At 42.9% G+C, this 22,798-nt stretch overlaps 1 protein-coding gene across 1 annotated transcript in view; it reads left to right on the top strand.

Annotated features, from left to right (window-relative positions):
* The first annotated feature begins 167 nt into the window (after positions 1–167).
* Positions 168–22,798, top strand: part of NANS (N-acetylneuraminate synthase) — a 31,697-nt gene continuing 9,066 nt past the window's right edge. The window contains exons 1-2 of the mRNA XM_068552659.1: positions 168–381; positions 10,868–11,083. Coding sequence (XP_068408760.1) covers positions 250–381; positions 10,868–11,083 — 348 coding nt within the window. The 5' untranslated portion in view covers positions 168–249. The remainder of the gene's footprint in view (positions 382–10,867; positions 11,084–22,798) is intronic.

Here is a 22,798-nt window from a genome sequence, read left to right as displayed (position 1 = left end):
CGCAGGGCTTCCTCTTCCCGCCGCACCTCTCCTCTAGAGGGTGGCTCCGCCCCCTGACCTGATTGGCTGTCTGGAGCGAGGCGGCGCTCGAGGATTGGCTGCGCGGTGGCCGCGGGCTGACGTGGCGGGGCCGGTGTGTGGGCCGGGCTGGGCTGCTGACCGAAACGACCAAGGCGGCGGCGGCGGCGGCGGCGGCGGCGGCGGCGGGACCGTGACGGGTGGTGCGGCGCGGAAGCGCGAGCCGCTGCCATGCCGCTGGAGGTGGAGCTGTGTCCCGGGCGCTGGGTGGGCGGGCAGCACCCATGCTTCATCATTGCCGAGATCGGCCAGAACCACCAGGGCGACCTGGACGTGGCCAAGCGCATGATCCGCATGGCCAAGGTGAGGGGACCGTCTAGAGTACCCGGGCGCCGAGCGGGGGGCGGGGCCTGGGGAAGACCGGCCTGGGCAGGGGTGGGGCTGCGCAGAGCTGGGGCCATCCTTCCTCTGCCTCTCGGTGCCCTGCGTCCGGCCTGCCGTCCAGCTCGCCGGATCCATTTCCAAACGTTTCGAATCCTCTTCATCCCTCCGCCACCATCCTGATTTGTTTGCATTACTGCATCTGCCCCCCGCCCCCTTACTCCCACCTCTCTCGCTCCCTTCTGGTGGCAGAATGATCTTTCTGAAACACAGATTTGATCAGCCGCCTGGCACCTTCAGTGGCTTCCCACTGGCCGCGGGTGGAGTCGAAACCCTTTAATAAAGCCTTCAAGACCTTAATGACCTGGCCCCTTCTTGCCTTTTTTTTTTTTTTTTTTTTATCTCTGACATTTTCCAGCGACAATGAATTACTACCAGGAAGTTCCTGAAATTTACTGTTGTCTCTCTCACCTGCCATTCCTTGTACTTACCTCATAGAGTTGTGAGGATCAAGTGAGATAACTCGTGTAAAGCTCTTAGTACAGTACTTGGCAAATAGGACTCAATACATGTTGGTTGTTAGTGATATGACGTTAATGAACATTTATGCTCTCTCTTTGGATACTTCCTCCAATCCCTCCCTGCAAATCTGGGCTCCTGTAATTGTTCCCATCGAATTGTATTGTCACTGTCTGTTTAAACTTCTCTCTCTCTTAGACTGTGAGCCCTCTGAAGAGGAGGCCTGTCATGTTCTTCATTGTGACCCCGGGCCCACCATAAGTCTGCGCTGTGATTCCTTGGTTTAGCGATAGCTCACTCCATCTTTTTTCCTTTCACTTCCCTTCAGTCAGTGCTGTTCACTCAGTCATTCATGATTAGGTTTTCTGTTACTCCTTCAGGACTAACTCTGCTTTTATGGAAGCCTACTGAATCATAAAAATACTTTTATTTTTAAATTTTATTTACTTTTTCATTGAAGTATAATTGATTTGCAATAACATTGGTTTCAGGTGTACAACATAGTGATTCAATATTTTTATAGATTATACTCCATTTAAAGTTACTGCAAAATAATGGCTATGTTTCCCTGTGCTGTACAATACATCCTTGTTGCTTATTTATTTTATACATAGTAGATGGTGCTTCTTAATCCCCCACTCCTATCTTACCTCTCCCCCTTACTTCTCCCCACTGGTAACCATTAGTTTGTTCTCTAGATCCGTGAGTCTATTTGCAACCTAAGTGTCCATCAACAGACGAATGGATAAAGAAGATGTGGTTGATATACTCAATGGAATATTATTCAAGCATAAAAAAGAATGAAATTCTGCCATTTACAACAATGTGGGTGGACCTGGAGGATATTATGCCTAGTGAAATAAGTCAGAGAAAAACAAATACTCTGTTATCACTTACAGAATGTAAAAAATAAAATACCTTTAAAGAGTAACAATTGCTAACATTTTTGAGTGCTTACTGGGCCAAGTGCTTTAAGTGCACCATCTCATTTAATTCCTACAACAACACAGTGGAATAGATGCTGTGGGTTTCATTTTAAAGGCTCAGAGAAGATCAGTGACTTGTCTGAGGGCCCACAGCTAGTAATTCATGTATTTCAGAGCTTTGCTCTTAGACACAGGGCTCCAGCCTTTGTACTGTAACATTGTTTTCTAGGGGGAGACTTCGGCTCTTAATTTAGGAAACAACCTTATTTTGGAGGTGTCAACTCTGAATGCTGAAGTTGTAAAAATACCTAGAAATAGTGAAGTCATAGAAACAAAGTTACAGTGGTTTTTTTTCTTCGTCCTGTTTTAATTGTGAAGGATAGTTTTCCCCGGGGGAGGAGAATGAAGAGTTTGAGGTTGTGTTATAGTGGAAAGAGTGCTGGACTGGAGTCATGATACCATTTACTAGCTGAATAGTCTTGGGCAGCTGGATAATCTTGGTCTTTTCCTCTCTAGGCTTCAGTTTCACTTGTTTTATAATATGTATGTATCTTTATTTTTAAACTTAAAGCAATGGAATCTTTTGAAATCCTTATATTTTAGGATTTTTTTTTCTTGCCAAATGGAGTCACATTTCCAAGTTTAGTTATCCAGAGTATATTATGTACAAGCTGGCTTGTTCATGTACCAAATATGTTTACAATATTAAAAGTTGAGTTCTGTCAACTTGGAAAAAAAACGCACAGTATAAGCGCTGTGAGTTGAGTTTATTCAGTGTCATACTGAGGACTATAACCAGGGAGACAGCCTCTGAGAAACTGTTCTGAAGAGGTGAGGAGGGAGGTAAGTAGATATGTGATTTTGGCAAAGGGAACCTGTAATCAACCACACATCTCTGTGGAAGGTTGCTGCTAGTCACGGGGAACAGATATCTTAGTTAATGGTTTTGGTGCTTTTCTAAGTATGGGAAGATTCAAGAATCCAGGTTTATAAAAAATTTCTCCTACAAATACTTAACTGTCTAAAGGCCTGTTCTGCCAGTTTTCCTGGAGCACAGAGAGCCTCATTCCTGATCTCTACTCTGAATTACTTTCAGGATATGTTGAAGGTCAGCAACTGCAGTGGCTAGTGACTTAATTCTTGTAGAACCAGGTGGCAAGTGACCTTCTTTAATTGGCAGTTCATTCAATTGTTGACCAAAATAAAAATGCTCAACACAAGAGTTGTGAGTTAAGTTTTATAGTGAGGACTATATAGCCCAGGATACAGTCTCTCAGATCTGAGAAACTGCTCCAAAGAGGTAGGGAAGAAGCCAGTATATATATATGGATTTTTTGGCTAGGAAATACATGTAATCAAGCATGAATCTTGGTAAAAAAGTACTGCTAATCACAAAGAACAGATATCTCAAGTTAATGAGTTTAGTGCTTTTCTATGTATGGGAAAATGCAAGAATCTGGGGTCATTAAAATTTTTCCTGAGACATGCATCTTAACTATCTGGGGGCATTTTTTTTTTTTAACATCTTTATTGGAGTATAATTGCTTTACAATTGTGTGTTAGTTTCTGCTGTATAACAAAGTGAATCAGCTATACATAAACATATATCCCCATATCTCCTCCCTCTTGCGTCTCCCTCCCACCCTCCCTATCCCACCCCTCTAGGTGGACACAAAGCACCGAGCTGATGTCCCTGTGCTACGTGGCTGCTTCCCACTAGCTATCTATTTGCATTTGGTAGTGTATATATGTCCACAGCACTCTCTCACTTCGTCCCAGCTTACCCTTCCCCCTCCCCATGTCCTCAAGTCCATTCTCTACGTCTGTGTCTTTATTCCTGTCCTGCCCCTAGGTTCTTCAGAACCAATTTTTTTTTTTTATTATTCCGTATATATGTGTTAGCATACGGTATTTGTCTTTCTCTTTCTGACTTACTTCACTCTGTTTGACAGTCTCTAGGTCCATCCACCTCACGACAAATAACTCAATTTCGTTTCTATTTATGGCCAAGTAATATTACATTGTATATATGTGCCACATCTTCTTTATGCATTCATCTGTTGATGGACACTTAGGTTGCTTCCATGTCCTGGCTATTGTAAACAGAGCTGCAATGAACATTGTGGTACATGACTCTTTTTGAATTATGGTTTTCTCAGGGTATATGCCCAGTAGTGGGATTGCTGGGTCGTATGGTAATTCTATTTTTAGTTTTCTAAGGAACCTCCATACTGTTCTCCATAGTGGCTGTATCAATTTACATTCCCACCCACAGTGCAAGAGGGTTCCCTTTTCTCCACACCCTCTCCAGCATTTGTTGTTTGTAGATATTTTGATGATGGCCATTCTGACTGATGTGAGGTGATGCCTCATTGTAGTTTTGATTTGCATTTCTCTAATGATTAGTGATGTTGCGCATCCTTTCATGTGTTTGTTGGCAATCTGTATATCTTCTTTGGAGAAATGTCTATTTAGGTCTTCTGCCCATTTTTGGATTGGGTTGTTTGTTTTTTTGATATTGAGCTGCATGAGCTGCTTGTAAATTTTGGAGATTAATCCTTTGTCAGTTGCTTCGTTTGTAGATATTTTCTCCCATTCTGAGGGTTGTCTTTTCATCTTGTTTATGGTTTCCTTTGCTGTGCAAAAGCTTTGAAGTTTCATTAGGTCCCATTTGTTTATTTTTGTTTTTATTTTCATTTCTCTAGGAGGTGGGTCAAAAAGGATCTTGCTGTGATGTATGTAATAGAGTGTTCTGCCTATGTTTTCCTCTAAGAGTTTGATAGTGTCTGGCCTTACATTTAGGTCTTTAATCCATTTTGAGTTTATTTTTGTGTATGGAATTAGGGAGTGTTCTAATTTCATTCTTTTACATGTAGCTGTCCAGTTTTCCCAGCACCACTTATTGAAGAGGCTGTCTTTTCTCCATTGTATATTCTTGCCTGCTTTATCAAAGATAAGGTGACCATATGTGTGTGGGTTTATCTCTGGGCTTTCTATCCTGTTCCATTGATCTATATTTCTGTTTTTGTGCCAGTACCATATTGTCTTGATTACTGTAGCTTTGTAGCATAGTTTGAAGTCAGGGAGCCTGATTCCTCCAGCTCCGTTTTTCTTTCTCAAGATTGCTTTGGCTATTCGGCGTCTTTTGTGTTTCCATACAAATAGTGAAATTTTTTGTTCTGGTTCTGTGAAAAACGCCATTGGTAGTTTGATAGGGATTGCACTGAATGTGTAGATTGCTTTGTGTAGTAGAGTCATTTTCACAATGTTGACTCTTCCAATCCAAGAACATGGTATATCGCTCCATCTGTTTGTATCATCTTTAATTTCTTTCATCAGTGTCTTATAGTTTTCTGCATACAGGTCTTTTGTCTTCTTAGGTAGGTTTATACCTAGGTATTTAATTCTTTTTGTTGCAATGGTAAATTGAAGTGTTTCCTTAATTTCTCTTTCAGATTTTTCGTCATTAGTGTATAGGAATGCAAGAGATTTCTGTGCATTAATTTTGTATCCTGCTACCTTACCAAATTCATTGGTTAGCTCTAGTAGTTTTCTGGTAGCATCTTTGGGATCCTCTATGTATAGTATCATGTCATCTGCAAACAGTGACAGTTTTACTTCTTTTCCAATTTGGATTCCTTTTATTTCTTTTTCTTCTCTGATTGCTGTGGCTAAAACTTCCAAAACTATGTTGAATAATAGTGGTGAGTGTGGACAACCTTGTCTTGTACCTGATCTTAGTGGAAATGGTTTCAGTGTTTCACCATTGAGAACGATGTTGGCTGTGGGGTTGTCATATACGGCCTTTATTATGTTGAGGTAAGTTCCCTCTATGCCTACTTTCTGGAGAGTTTTTCTCATAAATGGGTGTTGAATTTTGTCAAAAGCTTTTTCTGCATCTATTGAGATGATCATACAGTTTTTCTCCTTCATTTGTTAATATGGTTTATCACATTGATTGATTTGCATATATTGAAGAATCCTTGCATCCCTGGGATAAACCCCACTTAATCATGGTGTATGATCCTTTTGATGTGCTGTTGGATTCCGTTTGCTAGTATTTTGTTGAGGATTTTTGCATCTATGTTCATCAGTGATATTGGCCTGTAATTTTCTTTCTTTGCGACATCTTTGTCTGATTTTGGTATCAGGGTGATGGTGGCCTGGTAGAATGAGTTTGGGAGTGTTCCTCCCTCTGCTATATTTTGGAAGAGTTTGAGAAGGATAGGTGTTAGCTCTTCTCTAAATGTTTGATAGAATTTGCCTGTGAAGCCATCTGGTCCTGGGCTTTTTTTTTTGGAAGATTTTTAATCAGAGTTTCAATTTCAGTGCTTGTGATTGGTCTGTTTATATTTTCTATTTCTTCCTGATTCAGTCTTGGGAGGTTGTGCTTTTCTAAGAATGTGTCCATTTCTTCCAGTTTGTCCATTTTATTGGCATATAGTTGCTTGTAGTAATCTCTCCTGATCCTTTGTATTTCTGCAGTGTCAGTTGTTACTTCTTTTTCATTTCTAATTCTATTTATTTGAGTCTTCTCCCTTTTTTTCTTGATGAGTCTGGCTCTAGTGGTTTATCATTTTTGTTTATCTTCTCAAAGAACCAGCTTTTAGTTGTATTGATCTTAGCTATTGTTTCCTTCATTTCTTTTTCATTTATTTCTGATCTGATCTTTATGATTTCTTTCCTTCTGCTAAGTTTGGGGAGTTTTTTGTTCTTCTTTCTCTAATTGTTTTAGGTGTAAGGTTAGGTTGTTTATTTGAGATGTTTCTTGTTTCTTGAGGTAGGATTGTATTGCTATAAACTTCCCTGTTAGAACTGCTTTTGCTACATCCCATAGGTTTTGGGTCGTCGTGTTTTCATTGTCATTTGTTTCTAGGTATTTTTTGATTTCCTCTTTGATTTCTTCAGTGATCTCTTGGTTATTTAGTAGTGTATTGTTTAGCCTCCATGTGTTTGTATTTCTTACAGATTTTTTCCTGTAATTGATATCTAGTCTCATAGCGTTGTGGTCAGAAAAGATAGCTGATATGATTTCAATATTCTTAAATTTACCAAGGCTTGATTTGTGACCCAAGATATGATCTATCCTGGAGAATGTTCCATGAGCACTTGAGAAGAAAGTGTATTCTGTTGTGTTCGGATGGAATGTCCTATAAATATCAATCAAGTCCATCTTGTTTAATGTAACATTTAAGGCTTGTGTTTCCGTATTTATTTTCATTTTGGATGATCTGTCCATTGAAAGTGGGGTGTTAAAGTCCCCTACTATGATTGTGTTACTGTCGATTTCCCCTTTTATGGCTGTTAGCATTTGCCTTATGTATTGAGGTGCTCCTATGTTGGGTGCATAAATATTTACAATTGTTATATCTTCTTCTTGGACTGATCCCTTGATCATTATGTAGTGTCCTTCTTTGTCTCTTTTAATAGTCTTTATTTTAAAGTCTATTTTGCCTGATATGAGAATTGCTACTGCAGCTTTCTTTTGATTTCCATTTGCATGGAATATCTTTTTCCATCCCCTCACTTTCAGTCTGTATGTGTCCCTAGGTCTGAAGTGGGTCCCTTGTAGACAGCATATATACAGGTCTTGTTTTTGTATCCATTCAGCCAATCTATGTCTTTTGGTTGGAGCGTTTAATCCACTTACATTTAAGGTGGTTATCGATATGTGTGTTCCTATTACCATTTTCTTAATTGTTTTGGGTTTGTTATTGTAGGTCCTTTCCTTCTCTTGTGTTTCCTGCCTAGAGAACTTCCTTTAGGATTTGTTGTAAAGCTGGTTTGGTGGTGCTGAATTCTCTTAGCTTTTGCTTGTCTGTAAAGGTTTTAATTTCTCTGTCGAATCTGAATGAGATTCTTGCTGGGTTGAGTAATCTTGGTTGTAGGTTTTTCTCTTTCATCACTTTAAATATGTCCTGCCACTCCCTTCTGGTTTGCAGAGTTTCTGCTGAAAGATCAGCTGTTAACCTTATGGAGATTCCCTTGTATGTTATTTGTTGTTTTTCCCTTGCTGCTTTTAATATTTTTTCTTTGTATTTAATTTTAGATAGTTTGATTAATATGTGCCTTGGCGTGTTTCTCCTTGGATTTATCCTGTATGGGACTCTCTGTGCTTCCTGGACTTGATTGACAATTTCCTTTCCCATATTAGGGAAGTTTTCAACTATAATCTCTTCAAATATTTTCTCAGTCCCTTTTTTTTTTCTCTTCTTCTTCTGGGACCCCTATAATTCGAATGTTGTTGTGTTTAATGTTCTCCCAGAGATCTCTGAGACTGTCCTCAATTCTTTGAATTTTTTTTTCTTTATTCTGCTCTGCGGTAGTTATTTCCACTATTTTATCTTCCAGGTCACTTATCCTTTCTTCTGCCTCAGTTATTCTGCTATTGATTCCTTCTGGAGAATTTTTAATTTCATTTATTGTGTTGTTCATCATTGTTTGCTCTTTAGTTCTTCTAGGTCCTTGTTAAACATTTCTTGTATTTTCTCCATTCTATTTCCAAGATTTTGGATCATCTTTACTATCATTACTCTGAATTCTTTTTCAGGTAGACTGCCTATTTCCTCTTCATTTGTTTGGTCTAGTTGGTTTTTACCTTGCTCCTTCATCTGCTGCATATTTCTCTGTCTTCTCATTTTGCTTAACTTACTGTGTTTGGGGTCTCCTTTTTGCAGGCTGCAGGTTCGTAGTTCCCATTGTTTTTGGTGTCTGCCCCCAGTGGCTAAGGTTGGTTCAGTGGGTTGTGTAGGTTTCCTGGTGGAGGGGACTGGTGCCTGTGTTCTGGTGGATGAGGCTGGATCTTGTATTTCTGGTGGGCAGGACCACATCTGGTGGTGTGTTTTGGGGTATCTGTGAACTTAGTATGACTTTAGGCAGCCTCTCTGCTAATGGGTGGGGTTGTGTTACTCTCTGGCTAGTTGTTTGGCATAGGGCGTCCAGCACTGGAGCTTGCTGGTCGTTGAGTGGAGCTGGGTCTTAGCGTTGAGATGGAGATCTCTGAGAGAGCTTTTGCCGTTTGATATTACATGGGACCAGGAGGTCTCTGGTGGACCAATGTCCTGAACTCGGCTCTCCCACCTCAGAGGCTCAGGCCTGACACCCGGCTGGAGCACCAAGACCCTGTCAGCCACACGGTAGGTCCGCAGTGGATCATAAAATGATATAACTCAGGAACAGCCAGATGAAAGGGATGCATAGGGCAAGGCACGGGGAATGGGAGCAGCCTTCCCATGACTTCTCCAGGTGCACCACTCTCCCAGTACCTCCACGTGTTCACCAACCCAGAAGCTCCTCTGGGGGCTTTTTATCCAAAGCACAGAATCCCTCATCCTGTTTTTTCTATCCTGAGTTCCTCTTAGGACTCACTCTCTGTGGGTGACTACAGTGGGTTGCAACTTAAGCCTTTGTATAATTGGATGATGAGTGACACCCTTTGTTCTTTTCTTCACCCAATTATTTTTATTTTATTACAACAAAATGTTATTATAATTATATAATATGTATAAAAATATAACTGTGTTACAATTAGAAATTTGCTGATTGAATATACTTTTAACTCTCAAATTTTGATGCAAAGGGCACATCACACCTTGGCTCATTCTGTAGCTTGCTTTTTACCAGTAGAGAAGCAATAAAAGCTTGAGCAAAGAAACCATCAGCATTATGGTAAAGCAGTGACAGTGGTTGTGTTTTCTGAACCAAGAGCTGACCATAGCATTAAACAGTTAAAGAAATTTGTCATATTTAGGAAAGAAGCTGAGAAAAGAAGAGGAGGAACCTGCTGTCCTCCCCATACAACTGCTGTCATGTGGAATGTGGTAGAACTTTATCTTATCTCTTATCATTAGTACTTTCTGCTGTTTTACTTCACTTCACTTTACTACTTGCCTAGGTGGAAACAAACTTTTTAACTTCTTGAGGGTAAGTCTACTTCTTTAGACAGAGGTGAGAAGCAAAGGGAAGGAAGCAGTGCTCTGTGAAGATCATGTTCTGCGGCCTTCAGGAAAGCCCTCTGGCCAGCTCTGCCAGAGACTCACTGTGCAGCTTTGGTCAGGTCACTCTAGGCCTTGGGATCTTCATCTAGACAATGAGGACTCTGTTGCCCAAGGTCACTTTCAGGTCTAATGCTCTCTGAACTTCTGTCCAGCATCAAGTCCTGACTGTGCCATCTTTTGATTTTTCCAGGAGTGGGAGAAGCACTCTCAGCACAGGCATTTCTGGAGCTGAGGTTTCCAGCAGCATGAAGACCTCTGTGTCTACAGAAATATCAGTGAGCTGAGACTTCAGAGAGCTTTCCTTTATCTATCTGTTGAGTGGTTTTAAAAAACAATTTTGAAAGATTGGAGGCTGACTGGCAGTAAAATTATAGCTTTTATAGTCAGACAATCCAGCTTTAATATTATAGCTTCTGTTAAGTAAAGCTGGGGCATTTCTAAGTTTGCTTGCTTTTGCCCCAGAACCTCTTGTTCAAACGAGATGCCATGCAGAAAAGCACATGTGCAGAACAGCTAAAAACACAGTTGTTCCTTTGTTGCCCACCCCCATCAGGGGCTCCTCAGAAAGTTACAGGTCCTAGAGCTAGTCCAAATGGACATTTGTCTAGACGGAGAAACTGAGTCCAGAGATAGGAAGTGACTTATCCAAGAGAGTCAGAGTTAAGTCAGATTCTGACTTTTTCCCCTAAATTCTGGCCCAGTTCTCATATCCTCTGCCAAGTTTCACAACTTAAAATCTTCTTTGACTGTTTGTTTAATTATTTTTAATATTATAATGCAAAACAAAGCAACCCCCTTTTTTTTTTACATTTTAAGAGGGAAAAATAGAGCAGAACCCCTATCCCCACCCTTTTAATCCTTTGAGATGTCCTTGCTTTTCCTGTTTCTCTTCTTTGGGAGTTCTTAATGCGTCTGTCAATTGATGTTATTTTTAAAGATAATAATTTCATAGCAGTTGCCCCAACACTTCTCTTGTCTCTCAGAATCCGTGCCGGGTCATTAAAGGAGCCCTAATGTGTGTTGCAGGAGTGTGGCGCTGACTGTGCCAAGTTCCAGAAGAGTGAGCTGGAGTATAAGTTTAATCGGAAAGCCTTGGAGAGGCCGTATACTTCGAAGCATTCCTGGGGGAAGACATACGGGGAGCACAAACGTCACCTGGAATTCAGCCACGCCCAGTACAAGGAGCTGCAGAAATATGCCGAGGAGGTTGGCATCTTCTTCACTGCCTCTGGCATGGATGAGGTGAGCCCTCCGCCACGCTGTTATTTGCCATTTTAGCAGACCTAGGGGACTTCAGGTAGCCCTGTGGCTTTGGCTTAGAGCCAGCTCCAGCCCTTGCTCACTTTAGACTTTTTTGTGCTTTCTGGACCTAGAGTTCCCCATAGCATTAACAAGATAAATGCCCAACTAAACAGGAGGCCAGGGGAATCAGAGGCCCAGTGACACAGAGAACCATAGTTTTCAAAGCAGGCTGTCTCTGGGAGTAGGGGCCAGCCACCCTGGAACCCCAGAGTCCCTCAAGCCTGTGGGAGATGCCCCACTGGGCCAGTTTTCTCCCAGTGGAAAGTGGCCTGGACTCAGGAAACCTCAGTTCTGACTGGAGTCCTCCCCTTGCTGAGTGGCCGTGGCTTATCTGGGTGAGGTGGCATTGCATCATTCAGAAGGGAGTGGCACACAGGATGGCCATGCTGACATACTGGAAGAGTCCAGCTGGTGCCAGGTCTTGGGTCCCATCTGCTCTGTGACCTGCCTCAAGACTCCTTTACGTGCTCTTTTTTCGAATATAAAAATTTTTTTTAATTATAAAAATAATACAATGTCACAGAAAGTTTAGAAAACAGAAAAGAGGGAGAAAAACTGACCCACAATCTCTATATGGCAGCTCTTTTTTTTTTTTTTAATCAATTAATTAATTTATTTATTTTTGGCTGCGTTGGGTCTTCGTTGCTGCGCGCGGGCTTTCTCTAGTTGCGGCGAGCGGGGGCTACTCTTGTTGCGGTGTGCAGGCTTCACATTGCGGTGGCTCCTCTTGTTGCGGTGCACTGGCTCTAGGCATGCGGGCTTCAGTAGTTGTGGCACACGGGCTCAGTAGTTGTGGCTCGCAGGCTCTAGAGCGCAGGCTCAGTAGTTGTGGCGCACGGGCTTAATTGCTCCGTGGCATGTGGGATCTTCCCGGACCAGGGCTGGAACCCATGTCCCCTGCATTGGCAGGCAGTTTCTTAACCACTGCGCCACCAGGGAAGTCCCTGGCAGCTCTTTTTATATATTTCCTCCTGAAGTTGTTTTATATGCATATTTTATTGCCTAGTTGTTATATTTGTGAATGTTTAGTTCCGTGCATGCTTTTCACAGTTAACATTATCCACAGCTTTTACCCATATCTTGTTTTTTTTTTTCTCAGCTTTATTGAGACATAATTGACATGTAACTCTCCATAGCTTGTGCTGAAAGTTATTAATGGCAGTGTAGTATTTCTTTTGAGGATTTATAATGTATGTAACCGTTTCTTTATGTTTGAACATGAGGTTATGTTTTTACTTTCAGTTTTTTGTGCTTATAAATAATGCTGAGATGACCATCTTCTTTCTGTGTTTTGAATTGTTTCCTTAGGATAGCTTTGCAGAAATGGATCATTAGATGAAACAACATTTTAAAGGCTCTTGAAACACTTAGGATTCTTTTAGTCAACTAGAATATTTGAAGGGAGCCCAGTTCCTTTTCTAGGCCTCTGACCTTTTGTGTCACTATTCCAACCCTAAAATATGTCTGTAAATAGAGTCAAAAGAAACATAACTCTAGCCTAAACCATTGGTGGTTTAAAAAAGGGGGGGAAGCAGAGAACCTAGGTGTCTGGGAAACTTGACAAGTCCAGGCTTCAGTTCCGTAGCCCGCTTACAGTAATATAACTTATCCCTACTATGCCCCATTTTGCAGATGAAGAAATGGAGACTGAGAGGGGCCAGGAAGTTTGTACAGTGTCACACAGCTGGGAAATGGGTCTTGAGGGCAGATCTGACGCCTAGTGCAGTGTGCTTTCTGCGGTCCCTCAGCTGCCACCTGGCCGTCCGTCCGGGTGTGTGTGGCTTCCCAAAGCTCAGGAGAGCCTTTGGGCTTCCCCCCTGCTCTTCACCACTCTCGATGTTGGTGGCTGGAGAGTCTTTGGGCCCAAGAGATGCCCTGGGGAAAAGGGGACATATTTTTAGGAAAACCTATCTAAAGTGGTTGCTGGGCATTTTTCAGATCCCATCTTAAGTAGTACCTCCTCAGGAAATTCTTCCTGTGCCCCTGCTTGGTTCAGGCCCCTCCTTCTGTTGTGTTCTCCTGGTTTTCTTTTTTTTTTTAATTAATTAATTAATTAATTAATTAATTTTTGGCTGCATTGGGTCTTCGTTGCTGCATGCAGGCTTTCTCTAGTTGCAGTGAGCAGGGGCTACTCTTCGTTCTCATTGCGGTGGCTTCTCTTGTTGCAGAGCACGGGCTCTCGGCACACGGGCTTCAGTAGTTGTGGCTCACAGGCTCCAGAGTACAGGCTCAGTAGTTGTGGCGCATGGGCTTAGTTGCTCCGCGGCATGTGGGATCTTCCCGGACCAGGGCTCGAACCTGTGTCCCCTGTATTGGCTGGCAGACTCCCAACCACTGCACCACCAGGGAAGTCCTGTCTCCCGGTTTTCTTTACTTCCGTAATTACCGCTAACTATTGCTCCTTTCCACCAGGCTGTTAACCCCACAGCATCCCCAGTGCCTAGCACTAGTTGGTGCCCAGGAGATGTTTGTTGAGTGAATAAGTAAATAAGTGAGCCAAACAAAAGAGAGGGTTGATGGCTTTTATCAGATCCTTAAAGGATCTGTAAATCAAAAATGTTAGGCAAAAAAGATTGTGGGCTTTGGGATCTGAAAGACTTGGGTGTTTTTTCTGGTCTTGCCATTAACTAGCTGAGTAATTAAAAGTAAGAATCTTCAACGTTTCTTGAGTGTTTATGATCCGCCAGGTTCTGTGCTAGGTATTTTAAATGTATCAGCTCATGTACTCCTCTTAACAACCCCTTGAGATAGGACAGTTATTATTCCCATTTTACAGATGAGGACGCTAGAGCACAGAGCGGGTTAGCTGTCAGTAGCTGTTGATCAGCAGAGGCTGATTCCTACCTAGGCGACTCCAGAGCCTACCCTCCTGACCATACTCTTCTTGCATCTCTCGGGCCTGTTTCCTCATAGGTAAAGGGCAAGGGGTTGGATTAAAAATACCCAGAAGTGGACTTCCCTGGTGGTGCAGTGGTTAAGAATCTGCCTGCCAATGCAGGGGACACGGGTTCGAGCCTTGGTCTGGGAAGATCCCACATGCCGCGGAGCAACTAAGCCCATGCGCCACAACTACTGAGCCTGCGCTCTAGAGCCCGCGAGCCACAACTACTGAGCCTGCATGCCACAACTACTGAAGCCCACGCACCTAGAGCCCGTGCTCCGCAACAAGAGAAGCCACCACAATGAGAAGCCCGCGCACCGCAACAAAGTGTAGCCCCTGCTCGCCGCAACTAGAGAAAGCCCGTGTGCACCAACGAAGACCCAGCGCAGCCAAAAATAAATAAATAAAAAATTTATTTTAAAAATAAATAAATAAAAATAAAAATACCCAGGAGGAAAAAAAAAAAAAAATACCCAGGAGGTAGGCTTGACCTGAGGAGCATGGACACCACCATGAACCCAGGTCCTGGCACAGTGTTGACCCATAGTCCATGCTTAGGAAATAGCTTGATAGGAAGAAGGTCATGCCCAAGAAATGACAGTTTTAATTCCGTGCTTGTTTCGTGTACTGTGGGTTCAGAACCTTTGGGGATTGCTCTTTGGTAACTGCCTGTAGGACTCATTCACTCAGGGACAGCTAAATCCTAGTCTTTGGAGAGGGCTGGTTTGGGTTCAAGAAACTACTGATTGTTCTTGGGTCAAATGTGAATAGACTTAAAATTCCTGGGTGAAACTTTTGATCTGACCGACTTGGTAACGAGTCATTAATAAGGCAGATTCGTTTTTTTGGTTTTTTGTTTTTAATTTTTGGCCGCACCTCTCGGCATGCAGGATCTTAGTTCTCCAACCAGGGATCAAACCCGTGCCCCCTGAAGTGGAAGCACAGAGTCTTAACCACTGGACTACCAGACAAGTCCCTGGAGGTTCATTCTGAGGCAAATTAGTTTTTGCAGGGCCCATAAACAGGCTCTGGAGAGAATTTCCAAGGAAGTGTACAGAAGTATTTTGGATCCCTAGTACTACTGTCTTTGAAATAAGCATTCAGGCATACCTCGAAGATACTGCGGGTTCAATTCCAGACCACCTCAATAAAGTGAATATCTCAATAGAGCAAGTCAAATGAATTTTTTGGTTTCCCAGTGTTTAATTAACAGCTTTATTGACATGCTATACAGTTCACTCAATTAAATTGTACAATTCATTGGTTTTTAGTATATTCACAGAGTGTGTGACCATCACCACAATCAATTTTAGAACATTTTTATCACCCCAAGAGGAAGAACTATACCCATTAGCAGTCATTGCTCAATTCCCTCAATTCTCCCAACCCTAGGCAACCTCTAATCTCCTGTCTATCTCTATAGTTTTGCCTATTTTGGACATTGCATGTAAATAGAATCAGACAATATGTGGTCCTTTGTGTCTGGCTTCTTTCACGTGGTAACATTTTTTCAAGGTTCATCTATGTGGTAGCATGTGTCAGTATTTCATTCCTTTTTGTTGCTGAATACCATTCAATTTTATGGATAGACTACATTTTATTTATCCACATCTCAGTTGATGGACATTTGGATTGTTTCCACTTTTTGGCTAGTATGAATAGTATGAGCAATGCTGTCACAAACATCCATGTACATGTTTTATATGAACATATTTTCATTACTCTTGGGTGTTTATACGGTAACTCATGTTTAATGTTTTTCGAGAAACTGCCAGACTGTTTTTCAAAGTGGCTGCACCATTTTACATTCCCACCAGCAATGTATGAGGGTTCCAATTTCTCTACATCCTCACCAACATTTGTTATTACATGTCTTTTTGATTCTAGACATCCTAGTGAGTGTGAAGTGATATCTTATTGTGTTTTTTTTTTCTTTTTTAAATTTTTATTGACATATAGTTGATTTACAATGTTAATTTTTACTGTACAGCAAAGTGATTCAGTCATACATATATATTTACATTCTTTTTCATATTCTTTTCCATTATGGTTCATCACAGGATATTGAATACAGTTCCCTGTTCTATAAGAGTAGGACCTGGTTGTTTATCCATTCTATATATAATAGCAAATTTATAAGCTTTTGCATGGCGAAGGAAACCATAAACAAAACGAAAAGACAACCTACAGATATGGGAGAAAATATTTGCACATGATGCAACTGACAAGGTATTAATTTCCAAAATGTACAAATAGCTCATACAACTCAATATCAAAAAAAACAACCTAATCAAAAAATGGGCAGAAGACCTAAATAGACATTTCTCCAAAGAAGACATACAGAGGGCCAACAGGCACATGAAAAGAAGCTCAACATCACTACTTATTAGAGAAATGCAAATCAAAATTACCATGAGGTATCACCTTACACCAGTCAGAATGTCTATCATCAAAAAGTCTACAAATAACACATGCTGGAGAGGGTGTGGAGAAAAGGGAACCCTCCAACATTGTTGGTGGGAATGTAAATTGGTGCAGCCACTATGGAGAACAGTATGGAGGTTCCTCAAAAAACTAAAAATAGAGTTACCATATGATCTAGCAGTCCCACTCTTGGGCATGTATCTGGAGAAAACTCTAATTCAAAAAGATACATGCACCCAACGTTCATAGCAGCACTATTTACAATAGCTAAGACATGGAAGCAACCTAAACGTCCATAAACAGATGAAAGGATAAAGAAGATGTGGTATTATATACACAATGGAATGTTACTCAGCCATGAAAAGAAATGAAATAATGCCATTTGCAGCAACACTGGATGGACCTAGAGATTATCACACTAAGTGAAGGAAGAGAGACAGAAAGACAAATATATGATATCACTTCTATGTGGAATCTAAAAAAAATGCTACAAATGAACTTACAAACAAACTTATGGTTACCAAAGGGGAAAGGGAGAGTGAGGGATAAATTAGAGTTTGGGATTAGCAGATACAAACCAGTATATATAAAATAAACAACAAGGTCCTACTGTACAACACAGGGAACTATATTCAATATCCTGTAATAAACCATAATGGGAAAGAATCTGAAAAGGATATATATAAAAATAACTGAATCACTTTGCCGAACACCAGAAACTAACACAACAATGTAAATCAACTATACGTCAATTTTTAAAAAAAGAGAGAAAAGCATACAATTTATTTAATGTAAGTTTTATGTGGAAAACTTTATAAGAAAACGAAGACCCTAAGAAGCGGCTAAAACTGAGCATTTTTATGCTAGGTTTGATGAAGAATGGAAAATCGTGGGAAAATGTGACAGGACAGAAAAAGGGTATGAGCAAAGAAATAAAAATGCTGTTGGGAAAATGGCTCTGATAGACTTGCTCAACACAGGGTTGCCACAAACCTTTAATTTGTTAAAAAAAGAAAAAAAGGCATTATCTTCAAAATACAATAAAGCAAAGTGCAATAAAACGTGCTATGCCTGTACATGTCCACACAAAGACCTGTCCATGAACGTTTACAGCAGCTTTACTCCTAATAGCCAAAAACTGGAAACAACCAAAATGTCCATCAACTGATGAAGGATAGACAGACTGTGGTCTATTCATACAATGGATTACTGCTCTGTAATAAAAAAGCAGCAACCTGGATGAATCTCAAAAACATTATGCTAACTGAAAAAAAATGGCACAAAAGGCTTTCATTTTATAACATTTTCATTTTTATGACATTCTGTAAAAGGCAAAACTAGAACAGAAGTAAGATCAGTGGTCACCAAGAGGCAGCTGAGGTGGCAATAACTGACTGCAAAGGGCATGGAGAAATTCCTGGGATAACAGAAATGTCCTATGTTTTGATTATAGTATAGGCATACATCATTTTATTGTGCCTCACAAGTATTGCGTTTTTTTAATAAATTGAAGGTCTGTGGCAACGCTGTGTTGTTAGATGATGGTTAGCATTTTTTAGCAATCAAGTATCAATACATTTGGGTTTTTTTGGTTTTTTTTTTATTGGCAGCGCCTCGCGGCTTGCGGGATCTTAGTTCCCCAACCAAGGATCAAACCCATGCCCCCTGCAGTGGAAGCGCAGAGTTCTAACCACTGGACAGCCAGGGAATTCCCAGAAATCAAGTACATTTGATCCTTGAATAACTTGGGGGTTAGGGTTGCCGATCCTCTGCACAGTCAAAAATCCACGTATAACTATATAGTCAGCGCTCCTGTATCCGTGGTTCCACATTTGTGGATTCAACCAACCATGGGTTGTGTAGTCCTACAGTGTGCATTTACTGAAAAAAATCTGCCTATAAGTGAACCTGTGCAGTTCAAACCCGTGTTGTTCAAGGGTCATCTGTATTTTTATATAAATTTATTTATTTACTTATTTATTTTATTTTTGGCTGCGTTGCATCTTTGTTGCTGCGTGCGGGCTTTCTCTAGTTGCGGCGAGCGGGGGCTACTCTTCGTGTGGTGTGCGGGCTTCTCATTGTGGTGGCTTCTCTTATTGCAGTGGCTTCTCTTATTGTGCAGCACGGGCTCTAGGCACGCGGGCTTCAGAAGTTGTGGCTCGCGGGCTCTAAAGCGCAGGCTCAGTAGTTGTGGTGCACGGGCTTAGTTGCTTCGCGGCACATGGGATCTTCCCGGACCAGGGATCGAACCTGTCTCCCCTGCATTAGCAGGCGGATTCTTAACCACTGCGCCACCAGGGAAGTCCCCGGGTCATTCTCCGGCAAACAGATGCACCAGCGTGTCCCTCTGGCTCATTCTCTCTCCCGCATGTCCTCCGGGCGTTGAGGCGGGACGCGGATCCGGCCGCCGCGACGGCCGCAGCTTCCGCCCCGGACTGGAGCCGCACGGCGCCCCAGTGACGGCGCCGGGAACTGACGGAGACGCGGCTGCAGAAGGCGACCAGCGCGGCCCTCCCCGCCGCGCTGCAGCCACGCCGCCTCCCACCCTGGCTAGGTTTTCACCACCCGCGCTGGAGCCTTATTGTGGTTTTGACTTGCATTTATCTGATGGCTAATGATGTTGAGCATCTTTTCATATGCATATTGGCCGTTTATGTGTCTTCTTTGGAGGAATATCTATTCAGATCCTTTGCCAGTTTTTACATTGGGTTATTTATCTTTACATATTCCTGATACAAGTCCCTTATCAGAAACATGATTTGCAAAAAATTTTCCCATTCTGTGGGGTATCTTTTCACTTCTTGATGGTGTCCTTTGAAGCACGAACATCTTTAATTTTGATGATGTCCTATTTTTTAGTTTTTTTCTTTTATGCTTGTCTATTCTTGTAATTTAAACATTTCTCAGTTTTAAACCACAGTGTGATATCACTGCACAACTATCAGTATGGCTAAAAGCTAAAATAAAAAGTGATGGGACTTCCCTGGTGGCGCAGTGGACAGGAGTCCGCCTGCTAATGCAGGGGACACGGGTTCAATCTCTGGTCCGGGAAGATACCACATGCCGTGGAACAACTAAGCCCGCACGCCACAACTACTGAAGCCTGAGTGTGCCTAGAGCCGGTGCTCTACAGCAAGAGAAGCCACCGCAAGGAGAAGCCAGAGCACCGCAACCAAGAGTGGCCCCCGTTCGCCACAACTAGAGAAAGCCCGCACGCAGCAACGAAGACCCAATGTAGCCAAAAACAAATAAAATTAAATCTTAAAAAAAAAAAGTGATGATAACACCAAATTGTGGCAAGGATGCAGAGAAAATGGATCTCTCATACATTGCTGGTGGGAATGTAGAACGGTACATTCTAGAAAATTCTTTTTTTAAAAACAACTTTATCAAGATGTAATTCACATACCGTACAATTCACCCACTTGAAGTGTACTGGTAGTTTCTTATAAAACTAGACATGTGCTCATCATGTGACCCACCAGTTGTCATTTGGTAATTTATCCCCAAAGAAATGAATACCTATGTTCACCCAAAAATCTGTATATGAGTGTCCATAGCAACTTTATTTGTGGTAGCCCCAAACTAGAACCCAAACTTTCTTTAGGGGGTGAATCATTAAATAAACTGTAGTGTATCCACACCACGGAATACTACTCAGCAATAAAAAGGAGTGAAAACTGATAGCTGCCATAGCTTGGATGGATCTCAGGGATATTGTGCTGAGTGAAAAAGCTTCTCTCAGAAGGCTGCATACCGTACGGCTCTCCTTATTTAACATTCTCGGAATAACAGAATTATAGAGCTGGAGAGCAGATTAGTGGTTGTCGGGAGTTAGGGAGGGGAGGGGTTGGAGGTTGATGTGGCTATAGAGGGGTAACATGAAGGGAGCCTGGTAGTGGTGGTATAACTCTATCGGACTGTGGTGGTGGTCCACGTGAGTCTAGGCATGTGGTAAAATGGCAGAGAATTAGATACGAGCACACCCAGATGGGTACATGTGAAAACGGTGAAATCTGAATGAGATCGGTGGACTCTTATCAACGTTACCCTCCCAGTTGTGATATTACACTGTAGTTTTGCAAGATGTTACCATTGCGGGGAACTGTGTAAAGTGTACATAGGTTCTTTCTGTATTATTTCTTACAGCTGCATGTGAAGCTATAATTATCTCAAAATAAAAAGTTTAAAATCTAAAAAAAAAAAAATCCTCAGTTTAAAAAAAAATTTTTTTTTTTTTTTTGGTTGCGTTGGGTCTTCGTTGCCGCACGTGGGCTTTTCATTGCGGTGGCTTCTCTTGTTGCAGAGCACAGGCTCTAGGTGCACAGGCTTCAGTAGTTGTGGCACTTGGGCTCAGTAGTGGCTCACAGGCTCTAGAGCGCAGGCTCCGTAGTTGTGGCACACAGGCTTAGTTGCTTCGCAGCATGTGGGATCTTCCCGGACCAGGGCTCGAACCCGTGTCCCCTGCATTGGCAGGCGGGTTCTTAACCACTGCACCACCAGGAAAGTCCCTTAAAATATTTTAATTCAGTAAATATGAATAGGTAGAACCTGCATAAACAGAAACTCAGTAGAGCCCTCAGTACTAAGAGTGCTGTCTAGCGCAGACTCTGGCTGGATGGGCCCGTGCTTAAGTGTACAGACTCCGGGGTCACGTTCTGAGTTTGAATATGGTTTTGCCTGTCATTCCTGGTGAGTCCAGGTGGAGGTTATTTACCTTCTTTGTGCTTCTGTTTCTTCAGCTGAACCCACCTCGTAGGGTTGTTGTGAGGATTAAACGTGATCACCCATGTAAAGCGCAGCACACAGCCAGCGCTCAGCGACGTTAGTTACAGTTCAGGAAACAGCCTGGGCTGAGGATCAGGACATCCGGGTCCTTGCCCTGCTCTGCTCTGAGTTCATCGCAGTGTGAGCTTGGAAGAGTCCCTTCCCTGCTCTGGGCCTCCATTTCCTTTTGTGTGTGAACAAGCTGCTATCCAAAGGCTCTCCCTGCTCTGTTGTCCTGAGCCAGCATAGAATTCGGAGATAGGGTCACTAAGGTGACTTGGATCTGGGATGAGAACTTTCCTGTTCAGTCCACGTTTCCAGGCACCGGAGCTCCTGGATGTGGACTCTGAAGGGGGTGCATCTCCTTGCATCTGCTCAGGAAGTCACTTCTTTAGGTCTTTCCCTCCCCGGTGGCTTCGAGGTGGGAATCAGGAGCAGGCGGGAGAAGGAGAGGAAACTGGCTGGGTGTTGGTGGCTGGGGCTGACTCTCCGCAGGTACCCTCTTGGTTTCCCAGGAAGCACTTCTCTTTGGTGTATAAACGCGTGCTCTGCGGCCACCGTCTGAGTTCAGGTCCTGGTACTAGCGCTTGCTCGGTGGGCTTGGGCTGGTCACGTAGCCTCTTTGAGCCACACGTGTCCAATCTGTAAAAACGGGGTAATCAAGATGCCCACCCCAGAGGCTGCGATGAGGACCCAGTGAGGTGAGTCTAGGGGGTGCAAGATCTGCACCCACTGAATGACAGCTGTTCTGTTGCTTAAAACCCTTTTCTCTGCTTCACACTAACGGCGCAGGGAGGCTCCCCTCTCCTAAGAATGCTGTTTGTTCCCCACTGGTCTCCTGACTGACCTGGGCATAGGCAGGAAGGAGAAATGCGTTCTTAAGAGCCTTTGCAAGAGTTAATTTGCTTTGCCGGCCAGGTCCCTTTGCCGAACCAGCAAGTCCTGTCTACCCGGCTGTTGGAGGTGGGTTGGTTCCTTGTTCTGTGTTTACCTGGCAAGTATCTCTGAGTATTTACCCACCCAAACTTCCTCATGGACAGTAGGCATTTATTGAGTGCCGACCTTCTCCACTCTGTGTGCTGTCCTAGGGCCTTCTTTGTGTGCTGAGGAAAGGTTAAGGCATGGTGGAACGAACTTTGTGAAGACCAAGAAAACTGCCAGGGCACACGGTCAAAACTGCACGGAGGCGTGTGGAACTCGACTGAAACGAGCAGAGTGTCTTTGGTCAAAATGGAGGGTTCTGTTGAGAAAGCAAATGGGAGCCGTGACGTAGAGGTGGCCCCTGGAGACCCATTCCGGCGGAGCCGCCCTTCCCTCCCAGCGCCTGCCTCCACGGTGCCCCCTTTCCTCCACCACCCCTGCCACAGGGCACCCCCTGCCTACGTCGTGGTGCACTCTGACAGGGCCACCGGGCTGAGGGCAGGCCCAGCCTTTATGGCTCCGTGCTTCCCCCCTCATCATTTCCTCACCCTGGGCAGCTCTCCAGCACCCCCTGTTCTCCCCAGCTCATCACCACGGATCCAGAAACCAAGGGGAGTGGAAGCAGCTCTAGAAAAATCCCAGCTCCACTCCTGTCGTTTCTG

This window comes from Eschrichtius robustus, chromosome 10, assembly GCF_028021215.1.
Source record: "Eschrichtius robustus isolate mEscRob2 chromosome 10, mEscRob2.pri, whole genome shotgun sequence".
Lineage (NCBI taxonomy): Eukaryota > Metazoa > Chordata > Mammalia > Artiodactyla > Eschrichtiidae > Eschrichtius > Eschrichtius robustus.
The sequence above is the reverse complement of the archived record's forward strand: the minus strand, read 5'-3'. Positions and strand labels throughout refer to the sequence as shown.